General features: G+C 42.9%; 1 protein-coding gene across 1 annotated transcript in view; it reads left to right on the top strand.

Moving 5' to 3' along the window:
• DNAH14 (dynein axonemal heavy chain 14) overlaps nucleotides 1-19236 on the top strand; it is a gene marked incomplete at its 5' end in the record, with an annotated part of 150360 nt that overhangs the window by 54579 nt on the left and 76545 nt on the right. Inside the window, 10 exons of the mRNA XM_080651070.1 lie at nucleotides 89-165; nucleotides 999-1170; nucleotides 2410-2499; nucleotides 5649-5783; nucleotides 7595-7810; nucleotides 9881-9968; nucleotides 11729-11937; nucleotides 13569-13821; nucleotides 15440-15521; nucleotides 18223-18449. Of these exons, the coding sequence (XP_080507196.1) occupies nucleotides 89-165; nucleotides 999-1170; nucleotides 2410-2499; nucleotides 5649-5783; nucleotides 7595-7810; nucleotides 9881-9968; nucleotides 11729-11937; nucleotides 13569-13821; nucleotides 15440-15521; nucleotides 18223-18449 (1549 nt within the window). The remainder of the gene's footprint in view (nucleotides 1-88; nucleotides 166-998; nucleotides 1171-2409; nucleotides 2500-5648; nucleotides 5784-7594; nucleotides 7811-9880; nucleotides 9969-11728; nucleotides 11938-13568; nucleotides 13822-15439; nucleotides 15522-18222; nucleotides 18450-19236) is intronic.

Below are 19236 nucleotides of genomic sequence, written 5' to 3'. Positions count from 1 at the left end.
GACTTAACTGTGTACTCTGCACTTATTACCCAGTTACTTCATTTTCCTTCCAAAACTTTAATCCTTCAGATATTTTCCTGTTTGATAGGATCATTATAATTTTGGCCTGAGGTCTCTGAAGACGATTATAATAATGGCGGGAAAGAAGAAGCGGAAGTTTAAAAGGTCAGTTGAATTTTGAGTTGTTAGGTCCAAGGGAATTATACAACATTGGGCAAATAACTGGGGTGAAGTCATTCTCTACTGCAACGCAAGATCTTTTCCGGGAGAAGATGTGAAAAGGGTCAGGTTGTCCCCTAGGACCCCAGCCGTGAGGCCTGGCACGCCCTCCCTCTCCTAGAGATGTTTAATAAATCATGTTATTTTTCATCGGCTATTAATTAGCCTGAATTCATTTCTGTTATTTGCAGCCACAAACACACACACACACACACACACACACACACACACACACACACACACACACACGCCCTAACCGGTTTGGCTCAGTGGATAGAGCGTCGGCCTGCAGACTGAAAGGTCCCAGGTTCAATTCTGGTCAAGGGCATGTACCTTGGTTGTGGGCACATCCCCAGAAGGGGGTGTGCAGGAGGCAGCTGATCGATGTTTCTCTCTCATCGATGTTTCTAACTCTCTATCCCTCTCCCTTCCTCTCTGTAAAAAAATAAAATATATTTTTAAAAAAACAAAAACACACACACACACACACACACAAACAAATAAACAAAAACAACACAACCCTCTACTGATGCAACGCCCATCCCTGAATCAGTGACTGGGAATGACATGACCTTGACTTTGCAGAGAAGTCAGAGCCCATCCCTGGAGCTGGGACCAGATAAACCTCATCCAAAACACAGAGCTGGTCCACCCCGAGGGACAGGAGTTGTGGGGGGAAGGGATGGCCACCTCTCAACAGGAACACGAATGGGCTTTCATGCCAGCCACACACACTCGCTGGCCCACCCTTTCTTTCTCTTTGTTTTCTGTCCTTCAAGCAACACCAGTGACAGCCTCTCCGAAGCAGAGGAGACGCTGATCATCATCGAAGCTGTGAGGGAAGCTAGTTTGCCCAAGTGCACCGCCAGCGACGTCCTCCCTTTCGAGAACATCATCCGCGACACTTTTCCCGAGGCCACCGTTTCAAAGGTCAGCCAGGCGGCCCTGGAGGTAAGACCACCTTCGGCGAACTCTCACACCTGACTTCGAGGTGGAGGATCGCGATAAGGAGCGAGCCCGTGGATGAAAACGATTACAGTTCTTCCCGAATCGCTCCATTTGTGTTATCACGTGGGGGGCAGAAAGACCTATGTCTCCCCCTGCGGGACAAGAGCTTTCCCTGCCCTGTGGCCGGGGAAGAAGGAGGGGCTGGGAGGAAGGCTCCTATGCGTTTTGTTTGCTCCAAGGGAGTCCCCTTTCTCCTCTCCCCGCCCCCCCCCCCAACAGGGCAGGGACTACTTGTCTCCCTTCTACAGCCCTGCTGAGCCCTCTGTGCTCCTCAGCTCTGTCCCCTGCAGGAGTGTGAGGAACGAGAAATAAAGGAGGCGAGGTTGACCAGAAAGACAGACAGAATTGTCTTTTTCTCTTAGTTCCCGATGACATCCACAGTGAAAGAACCACTTGAGAAGGAAACACAGCTGCCCTCACCATCTCTCTGTTGAAATATTAAGGATCTTTCTAAGCCACAGACACGTTCTGGGATGTTTTAATGCAAGCATGTCAAACTCGTGGCCAGCAGGCCGCATGCATGCATGTTTCATTGCATAACCACATCAAGTTTGCAATAGTTAAAATTTTCCTTGTTCTCTTTGAATATTTTGAACATTGAAACATTAAAATAATCATTAGAAAATTGAAAACCTACCTTAATGGTAGTTAGAATTACACTAAGAGGTAGGATCATGTACATTGTCTTTTTTACTGTAGGATAAACACTTGTACTGTGGTTACAGCTAGTTCTTAAGCATATTTTAAAGCATGAGTTCTAAATATAGGGAGGATCTGTGGATTTGCTACTGGAGTCTCTGAATATAAAATTTGGATGTATTGCCCAGCCTGTGGAAGGCACAGTTCGATTCCTGGTCAGGGCACATGCCCGGGTTGCAGGCTCAATCCGCAGTGTGGGATATGTAAGAGGCAGCCAATCAGTGATTCTCTCTCATCATTGATGTTTCTATCTCTCCCTCTTCCTTCCTCTCTGAAATCAATAAAAGTGTATTTTTTAAAAATTTGGATATATTGTATTTTGGGTGGAAAATAGGTTCTCGTTATTCTCAGGTTGGTGAACTAAAAATTTAAGAACTGTTATAGCATGATATTTGGTACCTAGTTAAGAGAGATTTTTTAGGATTATATACCAAGATTTTGATTTGCAGTGCATTTTAAATTAATGAATTTATTTTCTTTTAGAAAGTAGTAGCTCTTGCAACACAGTTGTTGGGCTTACAACAATGGCCAGCTCAGAAAGAGAAAATCATACAGTTCCATAATCAACTTCAGGTAAGTGTAGAATGACATGGTAGCAATTCTTTGCCCTGGATTTTAGAATGTCTGATCCAGGAGAACACAATATGAACTAACAAAAGAGAGCGATTGCCACACTCTTCAGAGTAAAGTGGATTATCGATTAACTAGTTACCTAGACTTTGTTTGATCCTTCACTGTAACTCTTAACAAATTAATCTTTTCCACCTGCATCCCCTTAATGCACAGTTGTAAAAAAATCCTGCAAAGGTGGTTCGAAGTGTTGTGCATTCCATTATTCTTCCTTCTCTGAATTGCCTATTCTCTACGAATGAACCGTTTGGGAAAACGTCAGACTGTGCATTTCCCTGAGGACTAGTGCAATTGTGCTTCCTCTTACAGGTTTGCTAGAGGCCCGACGCACAAAATTCGTGCAAAGGTAGGCCCTCACAGCCCCGGCTTCTGGACGGTCGTTCCACTGTTCGGCCATTCAGTCGATTTGCGTATTTCGCTTTTATTATTATTGATAGATTAGCCTTTTGGATTTTCTGTGACTTGCCAGATTATGTAATGTACTCACTTTTCAATTGGGTTATTGGTCTTTTTCTTAGTAAATTTTTCATTACACATGTCATAATTCTGTCTTGCTTACATGCGTAGCCAATACATTCTCTAAGTCTTAGCATTTTAGGAACATTCATGGAGTTCAGGTGTGCAAGAGACGTGGTTAATGCAGTAAAATGTATGGATCCTTTTGTAATAATGGTTTGTGTCTTTGTCCCCTATTTTTCAAAATGTTTTCTTATCTCATAAAGACATGTTTTTTTTCTCCTAAAAGTCTTGAGTATCTGTATTTCCCATTTTTAAATCGTCTGGAATTTATTTTTCTTTAAGGCGTCACGTAGGGATCTATTTTTGCCAGATGGGAACCAATTTTCGCGAGACTTTCCCTCACTGATTTGCTCTTTCTGTCCTGTACCAAGTGTTCATATCTAATGGGTGGGTTTCTTTGTTGATTTCTTCTCTATTTCATTCTTTTGGTCTATCTCTCTATCTTTATGACAACATTTCACAGGTTTTTCCCTTATAAACTAGAATGTTTTTAATCTTGATTTTGAAGATTTTTATATAAATTTCTCTTGGTTGAATTTAAAGTATATATAACTAATTTGTTCATATTTACTATTTTATCTGATCAGATCTAGACAATAAAATCTCATTATGTAGACTTTCTTCACTTCCCCAAATACCTGTTTTTTCTTTTCTTTTATCTTTATTGTGGAAAGTATGACAGTTGTCCCTTCTCCCCCCTCCCATTGATTCCCTTCCTCCCCCCTCCCTGCCCCTCCCCAGGTCTTCACCACCCTATTGTCTGTGTCCAAGGGTTATGCATATGTGCATACAAGTTCTTTGGTTTATCTCTTCCCACCCACCCATCCTCCCCCACCTTCCCTCTGAGATTCTGCAGGCTGTGCTATGCTTCTGTGTCTCTGGATCTACTTTGTTCATCAGTTGATTTTGTTCATCAGTTTATTCCACATAAGAGTGTGGTCATGTAATATTTGTCTTTCTCCGACTGACTTATTTCACTTAGCATAATACTCTCCAGGTCCCTCCATGCTGTCTTAAAGGATAAGAGATCCTTCTTTGTTACAGCACAGTCTTAATTACTGTTGGTTTTTATATCTACTGGTACCAATTATAATGGAGGAATAAGTTATCCCTTACCCTCTTAGGGCCCCAGGCTGGGTCTGAAGATTAAACTGACAAAGACGAGAGAAAAGCATACAAATTTATGGAATTTTTACATGTACCTGGGAGTCTTCACAACAGAATGCTTGTGAATGTTTGTGCCCCACCCCCCAAATTCAAATGTTAGGGTTTCATTCAGTCCATAACACCAAGGTAAGGCAATTGTGGTTGGGATGGGAAGAAGAAGATAGAATCAAGCAAAAGTTTTGCAGGCAATGAGGGGATGAGGAGGCAAGCATTCTTCTTCGTATGACTGGTTCATAGTGGTTTTATTACCTAGGTTAGGGAAATAAGAGAAGCAACAAGTGGGAAAAGACCATACGGGTTAGATCATGTCGACTCTGAAAACCATGTGAGACACTGAGGTGGACATGTTTAGTAGACCATTGAGAATTCATTCTGGCCCTTAGAACCAAAGACTGGGGGACCTGCATGCAGTGGAATTTAGATCTAGTTAAAGACATTGGAATGCATGAGGTCAGAGAGTTTCAGTGTGTGTGTGTGTGCGTGGGGGGGGGGCGGGGAGCGAGAGAGAGATGAATTACGGAGGCTAACATGGAAAGACTAATCGGAACTCAAAGATAAAATGGAGCCAAGGAAAGCCCAGATAAATGTTATTACAGAAGCCCCTTGTAGAGAAAGGTACAGGAAGAAAGGAGAATTGGAAAGTGAGATCAACTGTGAAATACCAAGAACTGGAAATTACTATTTGAATTTTAAAATTAGATTTCTGGCCCTAGCTGGTGTGGCTAAGTGGGTAGAGCATTGGTCTGCGGACTAGCAGCAGTCACCAACAGGTGGTCCGTGAGGTCCAAAAGGTTGGGGACCGCTGGACTAAAGGGTCCCAGGTTCGATTCTGGTCAAGGACACATGCCCTGGTTGTGGGCTCGATCCCCAGTAGGGGATGTGCAGGAGGCAGCTGATCAATGATTCTCTCTCATCATTGATGTTTCTATCTCTCTCTCTCCCTCTCCCTTCCTCTCTGAAATCAATAAAAATATATTTAAAGTAAATAAAATTAGATTTCTGGTGATTTTAACATTAGCCTAGTCCAGTGGTCGGCAAACTCATTAGTCAACAGAGCCAAATATCAACAGTACAACGACTGAAATTTATTTTGAGAGCCAAATTTTTTAAACTTAAACTTCTTCTAACGCCACTTCTTCAAAATAGACTCGCCCAGGCCGTGCTATTTTGTGGAAGAGCCACACTCAAGGGGCCAAAGAGCCGCCTGTGGCTCGCGAGCCGCAGTTTGCCGACCACTGGCCTAGTCAATAAAAACAACCCAGATTACAATAGATTGAACAATAATTTGAAGGAAGGGTTTGTGGATATAGTTAGAGATGTGTTTATAAATAAGAACCTTCAAGTTTCAGCTCAGTTGAACCATTGGTAAACCAAACTTAAGCCATAAATCTGCAATTTTGTTCTAGGCTTGTGTCGGTGTGATGTTAGTGGGTCCAACAGGTGGAGGAAAGACAACTGTGAGAAGAATTTTAGAAAGAGCATTAACGCTTTTACCAATTGAAGAGTTATTATCAATGGAACTACGGAACTCTATTTCACAGGTACATGTTCTACAGAATGAAACGTTTCTCTATTGGTTAAGATCGTATTTCATGCTTCAGTTACAGAATCATGTTCTCTCTACGTAAGTTCTGTACTTATTAAGTTCATTGATAGGAATTTTGTATTTAGGAATCATTTGTAGTGAAGGGATTGTTTTTCATTTGAATCTCAAACTGGTCATTGCTAGTGTAAAATACAACGATCGACTTGTATGTTTATTGTATGTTTACTTACCTTATTTAATGGAGTGGTAGGTTCTAATTTTTTAGGTAATCAGTTGAATCATCTTCTAATGAATATAATTTTGTATCTTTCCTAATATTTATGTAACTTATATTCTTAACTTACTGCATTGATTTACCCTTCAAGACAGTGTTAACTATAATACCTTATTTCTTACTTTATCTGGAATGCAGTTCATATTTATGCATTTAATATGATGTTTACTCTTGGTCCATGATATATATTCATTATCATACTTTGATATTATCATTCTTTATAATACTTTTTCTGTTCTCATTAGACTTTGGTTTTTGACTCCTAGAATTTATGAAATGATTTTAGCATCTACTTTTTATATTTTAATTGGTTAATGTACTAAGCTATGTTGATAGATTTACTAATGTTAAATTGTCCTGGAATTCCTAGAATAACTCCCACTTTTTCATGATATATTTTTATTCAACATAAAGGTAGACTCCAATACATAGTGTGTACTTCAGTTATCTTACCTAATAATAGACAAACATGTAAATTGATAGTACCTCTGCTACACCCACAGCCAATGAGAGTGAGTATGCAAATTAACCCAATAAAGATGGTGGGTTAATTTGCATATGCAGGCGCAGAGCGGCCAGGAGGGGCGGGACACCTGCTATGAGGGGGAGGGGGAGCGGCGGAGGGAGCTGCAGGAGCGGTGCTCCGGACAGAAGTGAGGACGTGCTGGTTCCCGGGCAGCTGGGAGTGAAGCCAGGGGAAGGAAGGCCTGTGCTTGCACGAATATCGTGCAACGGGCCTCTAGTCTTACATAAAGGGATATTGTTTGTAATAGCCAGGATTTTTAAAATAATGACTTGAGTATTATGGCTGATTTTAACAACATCCATTCTTTACAGTTCCTTGGAAATTGCTACCTTTATAGTGAACCTTTCTTTGGAGTGAAAGATCTCTCCTAAAACCCTTTGGTAACAGCCATGCAAAAAATTAAATAATTGTACTGATGCCGGAGGAATGAATGGGCCCCAGACTTCCCAGACATGGGTGGGGGAGAGGCTCCTGTGATTATCTTCAGAGAAGGAGTTTTCTGAGACTCGCACAGAAGGTTGGAATGGGGTAGATTTCACTGGCATAGAGTTACATTTCTCAGGTTCCAAAGTCCCCTCCCCTTCAGCCGGTGTCCAGAATGTCCGGTCCATGTTGCAGCCGGTGTGCTGTAGCATTCAGGCTGATTCAGGTCCATTGGTCCATGCACGGAGCCCCATGTGACCATGAACCCTGTGGGCCCGGGAGAGAGCATCCCTGCCACAGGAGTCCCAACAGGGAAAAGAGAGAGAAGGAGAGACACTTCCTTGCTGGGAAGTCTATATGTTTAGGTTTCGCGTGCTTGCAGGGGCCACGCCCGTTCGGACTTGCATTCAGGTGTGATGGACAGGCAAGCAGGCGGGCACCTTCCCGTGCCACTCGGACCTAACTGGGCATACGTCTGCCTGGTTTATCCTTTTCCCCTTTCCTGTTACATAAGAACCAGGTTGTGAGGGTGGCATCCGTACTGTAGTTCATGTCTTTAAAAACCACCCTGGATTTTTCTCAGATTCCAGGAAGAAAGGGGAAAGTGGATACTTGCGTTTTAAATCCAAAGTGTATCACTGTTGGTGAACTATATGGACAACTGGACCCTAATACCATGGAATGGACCGATGGATTATTATCAGCAACAATTCGAAATTATGTATATTGTAACAGTATAAGATCTTCAAATAAAGACAGTGATTTTGTACTAAAATCAAGAATCTCAGATTTATCTAATGTAAGTGTAGTATGGAATGATTACTTTTATTTGACTATTGTGGATTATTTCATTATCTAAAGACTAATATTAAAGCATCGTTAAGTACGTACTAGGGTAAAAGTGAATATAAAAATTATGATCACCCTAGCCCATTGGTCGGCAAACGCATTAGTCAACAGAGCCAAATATCAACAGTACAACGATGGAAATTTCTTTTGAGAGTCAAATTTTTTAAACTTAAACTTCTTCTAATGCCACTTCTTCAAAATAGACTCACCCAGGCCGTGCTATTTTGTGGAAGAACCACACTCAAGGGGCCAAAGAGCTGCACGTGGCTCGCGAGCCGCAGTTTGCCGACCACGGCCCTAGCCGGTTTGGCTCAGCGGATAGTGTCAGCCTGCAGACCAAAGGGTCCTGGGTTCGATTCCGGTCAAGGGCACATACCTTGGTTGCAGGCTCCTCCCCGGCCCAGGCCCTGGTCAGGGCTCATGCAGGAGGCAACCAATCGATGTGTCTCTCTCACACCGATATTTCTGTCTTTCCCTCTCTCTTCCACTCTCTCTAAAAATCAATGGAAAAATATCCTTGGGTGAGGCTAAAAAAAGTTATCATTTTTTAAAAAGAGAAAAATTAAGCTATAAAAAAAGCAGAAAATATCCCATTGTGTTTTAAAATGGTCAGGAAACAAAATGAAATTCAAGATGCTTGCTTTTGAAGGAAGACAAAGTGGATTAAGTGATGATTTGGTTATCACCAATATACCTTACAAATGACGGAAGGGTCAGGGGTTCGATTCCCGGTCAAGGGCAGGTACCTGGGTTGCAGATTCGATCCCGGCCCTGGTCAGGGTGCATGCAGGAGGCAACCAATTGATGTGTGTGTCTCTCCTTCCCTCCCTCCGCCCCGTTTCCCATCTCTGCCCTCTTATCTCCCCCTCCCACCCACTCTCTCTCTCAAAAAACAAAAAAAATCAGTGCAAAAATTTCCCTCTGGTGAGGATTAACAACAACAACAAAGATGTGGAGAAACACACATTCTCACATCTCATTGGTAGTCAAGTTATTGCTACAAACTTTCAGGAAAACAACCTAGTAGAATTTGTTAAAGATTAAAATGCATATAACATTTGACTCACCTTTTAAAAAATCTAGATAAAGGGGTGCATAGAGCACAGCAGGGACTTGTGGGCAGGGGCGCTCACTGCAGGCCTCTGTAGCAGGAAGAATAATTGGAAAGAGGGTTGGACTTGCCTATCTTCCTGGTGAGGCCTGGGACTGCGAAGTGACTGTCGCTGTTGGCTGCGTTGCTGGCCGTGCGCGGGTGGCCCAGGGTGCTCCGTCCGAGCCCACACTGTGCGCCCAGCACAGGCCTAGTGTTTGCTCTCCTCCTGCTCTTGGTGGCAAAGGAAACCAGTCCATTCGGCTGATGACACAGAACTCGCCCCTCTGGGGGGATAAATAATTAAGCCCTCGGGTAATTGAGAGTGAAGTATGTGCATCGATCAGAATTTCTGAGGTTGGCGTGAGAACAGCCTGAACTCGACTCACCGGGGGAGCCTACTACACATAGGAATTCCTGGGCTCCGTTCCAAACGAATTCCATCGGAATTGCAAGGACGAGGTGTTAGAATCTGCAGGTTAGCAGACCCTGCAGGTTAGCAGACCCTGCAAGTTAGCAGACCCTGCAGGTGACTCTTAGCAGCCTAGCATTGGAAACTCGATGGTGAAGGAAGGAATAGGAAAACACATCCGGGTGTCCACTGTGGTTTTGCTGGAGATGGTGGAGATTCAGAGAACGTCTGCTCCCCGCTTCGTGCTTTGCTGCATTATTTGAATATTATATAACAGGATCGTATTACCTTTCGGGGCAGGGCGGGGCGGGCTGAAAGGAAAGAATGTTCTAAAAGAACAGGACCTGTGGTCCCAGCAGTTACCGTCCACTGCGGTGGTCACGTGGGGGTCTTCTCAGCTAGGGAACCTTCTGCCTTTTCCATTTTTATCGCAAAAGAAAGCACGTTGACATACAGTCCATTTTCACTGGGAAGTGTGGTCAAATGAAAATGTAAACGTTGTTGATCACTTATTTCAGGTTTTCCAGCTGCATGCCTTTAATATATTAGATGCCGATGCTGCCATGTTCAAGAAAGAGATGGAGAAGGAGGTCCCAGTTACCGAAAGTGAGAGTAAGTATCGCGATTCAGTTTCATCTAGATGACGAATTAGCATGAAAAGGCAAGTTGACCCAATCTGAACTTCCTTTATATTTTTTTTAAAAATTTTTTTGATTCGTGCTCTTGTTCTTGTGCTATTTCTTTTTATCTTGTGTGCTCATTTGAAATTTGTGTAATTTTACCACGAACATAACAGCCCATGCAATTATGTTCTACTAGTGGCCCGATGCAAGAATGGGCCTTCGTTCCCCTGGCTGCTGGCACCGCCTTCGCTCTGGCCGGAGCCGCCTTTCTGCCTTCCCACGCTGCCCAGAGGCCCCAAGCAGCTGGGGTGGTGCGGAAGGCCTGCGTCCCCGGCCGCTTGGCACCTGCATATGCAAATTAACCTGCCATCTTTGTTGGGTTAATTTGCACACTCACTCCTGATTGGCTGGTGGGTGTCGCCAAGGTACGGTCAATTAGCATGTTACTCTTTCATTAGGCAGATAGATACCAGGGCTTACGTAGAACCCTTTTGGTTTACACCAAGTCGTTGTTACCGGTAGAAATACCCTGGGTGAGCAGCCGCCGTGGCACACTGCAATATAGTGCACTGGGTGGGCCCCACACGGGCTGTACACGCCCAGGCCAGATCATGCCACCCAAGCATGGTCATCTCGAGTGCATCCGACACCCAGCGGACGCCACTGTGCTGTGTGCCAGGGGACAGAGATGTACAGGACGAGGTCTGTTCCAGAGACGCTGTCAGTCCCTGCAGGACCCCGGCCACCACTTCCAGGCCCCCTGGTGACGTCGGGGGACACTGCCCCAGGAGGGCCCTTGCCTTCCAGACTCAGAAAGGGACTTCAGCTGTAGCTTCTGCTTCCTGAGAGCATCTCCGTTTGTGTGTGTGACTCCTCGGTGTTCAGTCGGGGGGAGTCCATGGATGGGGCTCAGTCTTTTTTTAAGAAAACCCCCGAGGCAGGGGTCTCGGCCTGCGAGAGCCCACCTGAGTGGGGACACCTGAATCCTTCCTCTCCTCGCCTGTCCTGGGAGATTTTAACGTCTGTCAAGTGGCTCATCCTCTGTCTCCACAGTGATCCGTTCATGCTTCCCCTCTCCTGACCTATTGATTTTCTAAAACGAGGAGGCGGGTGATGGGTCCAGAGGGTGGGAAGAGGAGGAAATGGCGTCCCGTGTGGAATGGTCTAATATCCGTCTATTCAAGTCTTTCTTCAAAGGGCGTCTATTACCCTTCCCTGCTTCCCTCCCACAGGCAGCAGGTCCAAATGATGGAAAAGATAAACCCATGGCTCTCTCTTACCCAAATTGTAAGGACCGTCTGGGAATACTGAAACAATGTTTAAAGCATTTATTAAGTATGTGGTCTGAATATTCCTGTTCGATAGACGCAGGGGTCCTCAAACTTTTTAAGCAGGGGGCCAGTACACTGTCCCTCAGACCATTGGAGGGCCGGACTATAGTTTAAAAAAAAAAAACGATGAACAAATTCCTATGCGCACTGCGGGCCCGGGACGAGTCGGCTGCTGAGCAGGACAGGCAGCGGCACCCGGCGGGCCGGATCAATGTCCTCGGCGGGCCCCATGTGGCCCGCGGGCCGTAGTTTGAGGACCCCTGCTAGAGGCTACACATAAACACGTTCCCTCTAGTGTGTGCTAGGGCACCATTTTTCATCTTCATTAGGAGGCGTTCTCTAAATAACACAGAGACTGTAATGAAAGAAGACGGGGATTACCCTCATCCCACTCAGCATGTTTTCTCCGCAGAGTTCGATTGGCAGTGGGTTGTCCTGGATGGTCCCGTGGACACCTTTTGGGTAGAAAGCCTGAACTCGATGCTGGACAACACGAGAACGCTGTGCCTCGCAAACAGCGAGAGAATCGCGCTAACGAATAAAATAAGAGTGATTTTTGAAGTGGACAGTCTCTCTCACGCCAGTCCTGCCACTGTCAGCCGATGTGCAATGGTTTATATGGTGAGTCTTCAAAATCAAATTTCTTCATATATGTGTGTGTGTGTGTGTGTGTGTGTGTGTGTGTGTGTACTGTATATGTATTGATTGATTGATTTTCAGGAAGGAAGGAAGAGGGAGAGAGAGATGGAAACATCAATGATGAGACATAATCATTGATCAGCCGCCTCATGCATGCCCCCCACTGAGGATCAAGCCCGCAACCCAGGTGTGTGCCCTGACCAGGAATTGAACCGTGACCTCCTGGTTCATAGGTCATTGCTCAACCACTGAGCCATGCTGACTGGGCCAAAATAAAATTTCTTTACAAAGAAAAGGTGCTGTTTAGGATAATAACTAGTCATTATCTACAGCACTATTTTTATAGCTGAATATCTCTAGCTAGAGACTCACTTTTTAAAAAAATTATATTTTTACTGATTTCAGAGAGGAAGGGAGAGGGAGAGAGCGAGAGAGAGAATCATCAGTGATGAGAAAGAATCACTGATCGGCTGCCTCCTGCATGCCCTACTCTAGGAATCAAGCCCGCAGCCTGGCCATACGCCCTGACTGGGAATCGAACCGAGACCTCCTGGTTCCTAGGTCAACGTCAACCGCTGAGCCATGCTACCGGGGCTCCACAGCACTTCCTGTGTGCGTGATCCCAGTAGTTGAAAGTGTTGTCTTCTACAGGCGCCTGGCCTGCAAGTGACTATGAGTGTAACTACCACTTTTGTTAATACTACTCAGTCACTGGAATGTGGATCTTTTCCACAAGTGTGAGTCAGTAGTGCTTTCAGTAGTCGGGTGAGGCTGCTGGGGGGAACCTTTTCACACACACTGCAGGACTCTGAGGACTCGGAGGTGCAATGGTTTATATGGTAAGTCTTCAAAATCAAATGTGTGTGTGTGTGTGTGTGTATACATATATAAACATATATGTATATTGATTAATTGATTTCAGAAAGGAAGGGAGAGGGAGAGAGAGGTGGAAACATCAACGATGGGAATGTGAAACGCATTCCCAAGAGATGGAAGACAACCAGGGATGAGGGTCTCCTACGCATGAAATCCACGATTAGCCACTATTCGCCCTTCTTCTGATCTGCGTGACTCCGTTTAAGGAATTGACGCTGAGGACAGTGCTGACTTCCTGGGGAAGCAGTGCCTCTCGCCACGTACACAGAGCCCAGCGCACCTCTCTGCACATAACCGCCCCCGACGCTGTTGATGGCAGGACTGTCATTAAGAATCACAAATATTTCAGAGAAGGGTAGTTCCTTGGGCTTTTTGGCTCACTTGCCCTTGAATGAAGGATGGTTCTAACCAGGGGTGGGCAAACTTTTTGACTCGAGGGCCACCATGGGTTCTGAAACTGGACCGGAGGGCCGGAACAAAAGCATGGATGGAGTGTTTGTGTGAACTAATATAAATTCAAAGTAAAGGAGCGGAGGGGAGAGCAAGAGAACCCTCCGCTCTTTCGGCTCCGCGGGCCGGATAGAACAGCCGAACGGGCCGGATCCGGCCCGCGGGCCGTAGTTTGCCCACGGCTGTTCTAAACCATATTTGGCATTGGTGAATTCAAGAGGTGGAAAGTAGGCGGACACGGTAATTTATCTATCTACCTAAAATTATCTTGTGCCTTTTGTTGTCAGGATCCTGTTGATCTGGGATGGGAGCCTTACGTTAGGTCATGGCTTGCGAAAACTTCTAAAATTATGAGTCCATCAGGAGTGGATTGTCTTGAGTTTTTGATTAATAATAGTGTCAAAGATGGACTACAATTTATAAAGAAACATCAGAAATTTCAGCCATTTCCTGTCCAGAACATCACAATCGTTACAACTCTCTGCAGAATTCTTGACGCCTTCTTTGAATTCATGGGTAAAAATGGAGGCTTTGGACAATGTGAGTTTTTCCTCCCTAAGTCATACTAATGATGCCAGATGTTAGCTAGAATGTGCTGAGACATGAACTCTCACAGAAGGTATTCGAGGTATAAATTGATTCAGCGTTTCTTGGTGATGCATTTGATAACCTATACTAAAAATAACCATATATTCCAGTGTTTCTTATTCTAGTAATTTATTATAAAGAATAATCATAGAAGTGTTCAGATTTAGCACAAGGAGCTTTATATAGAACAGAATTACTTATAATCATAAAAATAGCAAGAATCTGAATTCCAACAATAGGAGAATGGATTAATAAATTATGCTGTAACAGTATCATGTTTCAATGGAGAGACATGAAGGTAGTCTTAAAATAAAAAGCAGAAGCCCGCTGAAACCGGTCTGGCTCAGTGGATAGAGCGTCGGCCTGTGGACTGAAGGGTCCTGGGTTCGATTCCAGTCAAGGGCATGTACCTTGGTTGTGGGCACATCCCCAGTGGGAGGTGTGCAGGAGGCAGCTGATCGATGTTTCTCTCTCATCGATGTTTCTAGCTCTCTATCCCTTTCCCTTCCTCTCTGTAAAATATCAATAAACTATATTTAAAAAATAAAAAAAGCAGAAGCCCTAGCCAAAGCATCGGCCTGCGGACTGAAGGGTCCCAGGTTCGATTCTGGTCAAGGGCACATGCCTGGGTTGCAGGCTCGATCCCCAGTAGGGGGCATGCAGGAGGCAGCCAATCAATGATTCTCTCCCATCGTTGATGTTTCTATCTCCTCCCTTCCTCTCTGAAATCAATAAAATATATTATAAATAAATAAATAGAATGAAAACCTAAGTCTCTAATTTTTTTACTTAAATTTAATTTTTTAAATGTTCTATATTTAACATTTAAATAGTACATATTTATATTTAAGACAATAATGAAATGCATCAATATTTAATGATGACTATTTGTGGGTGTTGAAATTAGGGGTGATTGCTATTTTCTTCTGTATACTTTTTGTACTTCTCTCTGTTTCACAAGAATCCTATGTTATTTTAACATAAAGAAACCAAACATGATTTAAAGCATAAGCTAAAAGGAAGGATGAGTAATCATTCATTCATTTGTGTTTCTCTGTGGAATGGAGGACTTAGACAGAAGAGTGGGTGATGGGGTTAGGAGGGAGACAGTTACTATCTGCCTACAGTGCACGTGTTTGATGTTTGTTTTGAGACATTTCGTATTGGAAAGCATACAGGCTTCTGCTTTAATGCTTCACTTTACTAGGACCAATTTATTACTTAGCTTGCAATGTGTGCCATATTTGGAGGTAGTCACTGTATGTTTTAAAGTCTTCATTTTGGAACAGTCAGACTTAAAAAAAAAAAATCACCAGAGTAGAATAAAGAAAGGAGTGCGCAGATTGATGCTTCAAATAAAGAAGGCTCGACTCAGACCATGGCAGGAACATTCTCTGCTCCTCTTCTCTCCGAAAAGTAACTCCCGCTCTGGCCAGGTAAGGTCACCTCTTAAGACACTGTAGCTGAAGCAAAGGTGCTCTCCTCCGATGATTCACACACTGAACGGTAATTAATCAGCCACATTTTAAGTCTGTTGTTAACTGTGGGGAAATGCTCTTTCCTTTTGAAGGTGAAGATTTGAAGACCATTTCAACTGAGAGAAGTTATCTGCACTTGAAAGTTCCTGTCAAATTCAAGAATGTGGACAAAAGGTCAGTTGCATGCATTCAACAGACATGTTTTAGTACATACTACTTGCCAAACACTCCGATAGGCACAAAATTACTCGTCGATAAACCAATACCTTTATGACGTCGTAACATCAAAATGCACTTAAAATTTATTTTTTTCCAGCTTAGCTATCATCTTGTATATCTAATACAAGGTCACCAGATTTTTATGCTAAGGTATGTGGATAATATGAATACATTTGTCCAAACTCTGTACATATTTGAGGGGAAAAAATAAACTTGACGTGCACATAATGGATGAGTCTGCCCTTAATGAGCTGAGAAATATTGAACCAGTTACTACATGTTTTTTAGCATGTACATTCTCGTTTTAAAAACTGGAATAACGCAATGTGCTAGATATGTAGACCAGCGCCTGGCGCATAGAAAATGCTCGATAAATCACAACTACCGAAATGATTAACTCTACAATTGTTCTGCCCTTGGTAGGACAGGAAAGTCACCCTGGAGGCCTTCCTGCCTCTCACTGTGAATCCCTGAGACATTCATGTCAGATTTGCTTTTACATGATTGAGCATTCTTAATTTGGTTTTTACTCTACCTGTCAACTCTGCCTCACACTCATTCATTTGCGTACATCCTGTCAACTCTGCCTTCACATTCATTCGTGTGCATCTTGCTTACCAGCATTCTAGCCCAAACCTTCATTATTTCTTGCCTGTACTGTTGCAATAGACAATGAATTCGTTTTCCAATTATTCCAGTCTTAACTTGATAACCATATATTATCTTTAATTTGTATTAAAGAGCAAGTAGCCATAAAGGAACACTTATAAGATATTTGTAAGATAGAAGTAGCATACACAAATATCCATATACACACCATTTTGTTACAGAAAAAACATATTAATTTATCTTTGAAGTCCCCTGTGTACCAGATTTTCTGGTATCCCATCGTGTGAGATAACTGCTATTCTGGATTTTGTGTTCTAACAATATATTTTTTAACTTGGCATTTTTTAAAAACCTTAACGGGATCATTTCTAGGTTCTTCTGGGTCCTGCATTTTTAAAAATATATTTTTATTACTGATTTCAGAGAGGAATGGAGAGAGAGAGAGAGAAGGAGAGAGAGAGAGAAACATCAGTGATGAGAGAAAATCATTGATTGGCTGCCTCCTGCACGCCCCACACTGGGGAGTGAGCCTGCAACCCAGGCATGTGCCCTGACCAAGAATCGAACCGTGACCTCCTGGTTCATAGGTCGACACTCAACCACTGAGCCGTGCCAGCAGGGCCCTGTCCTGCATTTTTGTTCAATGTTATGCCCTATGACTACTCTATTTCCACTACTGACTGTAGTCCGTTGTACGAATATCTCACAGTTTATCTGTTGTGTTCGATTTTTGTCACTACAAATACTGTGGTTAATATGCTTGTACATGTCTCCTGATATTTATATGCAAGTGTTTGATTTTTTTGGAAAACAGAAATGAGAATGTTTCTTTTTATAGTCACTCAGTGACTTCCCGTTACACTTAAAATGAAGGGAAAAGGCCTTCGTACAGCTTTAAACGCCCCTTCCCACCTCCCCAGCTTCCGCTCCTAATCTCTTCCCCTAACTGTGTATGTACTTCAGTGACACTGGTCTTCTGTTCTTTTTCTGTCCCTCGAATTAGCCATGACTCTGACCTCATAGTCTTGGTACCTGTATTCCTTCTGCTCAAATGCTTTGCCTCCTACGTTTTGCCAAATCTCATTCTTCTGGTCTCAGTATAACTGTGGCTTCTTCAGAGAGGCCTTCCCTAATCCCCACAATCTAAGTTGGTTATCTCGGCTAATATCCTCTAATGGTATGTTGGACTCTTTACTCTTTACCTGAACATGGTTTACTGTTCGTTTTCTTGTCCTGGAAATAAGGGGCCATGTTTGCTTTGTGTAGAGGAACTGATATATAGTCAGAATTCCAGAAATGTTTGCTTGAATAAACAATGACACGTGACTAGAAATTTCTAATAGATTTGTATGCACACATCGTCCCTGGAGGATTGCCAGTAAATTTCAGTTCAGTGATAATATCTTTAGGATTTTTATAATTTATAAATAATCGTGTGATAATGCTAAATCCTAAACTGTTTTAAATGTCTTCAGGTCAGGCCCAAACCTTTCATTCAGTCCCATCCCCCTCAGCCCTTTCACTAAGGAAGTTCAGGGTCTCAGAGACCAGGGTGACCTGGGTTGACCCAACCTAGAGAAGACTGTGCCAGACTCACAGCACCTGGCTTCAGCCAGGTTGAACTAGGTCAACCCCGGGACTTGGTTAGTAGTGAGTGACTAGTCACTTGTCACTCACTGAAATGAAGAATGACCAGATCTTCTTCCAGAGACGATTAACTCTGAGCTCATACACTGACCTAAAATCAGAGTGAATCATGTATACTAACCAAGGGAAAGCTGACTACAACCCTCTTAGAACATGGTGCTTTGACAGGAGAAATAGTAGCCGTGTATAATTTACATGACTTACCAAAGGAAAATTACACACTAACTTTGATTTTTATCTCAAGAGCTGATGACCTAAAAAAATACAGAACAAAATTTTTAGGTCCACACTTAACTATTAAAATTTTTAATAATGAAACTTTGCTATGGTTTTTTGGAATAAGTGACTGAATGCCTCCCGAAAGAGTTAACCGCCACCCCTTCACCTTTACCTACTTCAGTGCTGAAAGTCCGTGGTTTCTGGAGAAACATCCCGACAAGTTAACGATAGTGATTCAAAAGCTTTTCGTGTTTGCGTTTACGTGGGCGTTTGGAGGGACTTTGAAACGGGAAGACGAACATGAAGATGATATGCTGATGTACTCAGGGTTTGAACCTGCTTCTCTTGCGAAAGTCACCTATGACTTTGACAACCTTGTTCACGAGTTATTTGAAAGTCCACAAGTAGGTGAGTTCTGGGAAGGATAAGTCAGAGTTCTGCTTCCTTTAGAAGATATATTTGAGATCCTTTAGGACTGGGACCATCTTTTAAAGTGAGGACGTTACAGATAAACGAGGGTTAATAAATACACTCCAACACCCTTTCTCTAGTGATAGAGAAAACTAAATTCCTGGTTCATTTTTATGGCTACAAGAAGCTATAACTCAATGTAAGGCAGAACAAAGATAAAGATAAAGCCTTGAGCCCTAGCTGGTTTGACATTTGATATATTCCTTTGAATCATTTATGAAATTTTTAAAAAAATATTTTTTTATTGATTTCAGAGAGGAAGGAAGAAGGAGAGAGAGAGAAACATCAAAAATCTTCATAGGGTGAAACCATGGCTAAATTCGTTTGCTTTGTTCTGTACTTTCCAGGATCTATTAACAAAATTAATTACTTTTATAATAGTGAAATAAGTGTAATTTGCAAATAAGTATCAGAATTTTCTCATGCACAACCAGTGCATTACTGGCATTTGATAATACCAGCTCTAGTAATAAGCAGAACTTACGGGCAAGATTTCAAAGGCTATTAGATCAGGATTCCCCTTGCTTTCTGGACACAAAAAAGAGACAAAAAGTTAACAAAACTTTGTCTTCAAATAATTAAAGATTAGAAAAAAAATAGGCTTATTTTATGTATTTGGATCTACCCTTGGTGAACATTTATTTCTGGTTCAACAACCAAATCTTTCAAATAGAGAGCAGGTCATGAGCGAAACATTCCATAAATGAACCTCGTTGTTACTTGA

This window comes from Plecotus auritus, assembly GCF_963455305.1.
Source record: "Plecotus auritus genome assembly, chromosome: 14".
Taxonomy (NCBI): Eukaryota; Metazoa; Chordata; class Mammalia; order Chiroptera; family Vespertilionidae; genus Plecotus; species Plecotus auritus.
The sequence above is the reverse complement of the archived record's forward strand: the minus strand, read 5'-3'. Positions and strand labels throughout refer to the sequence as shown.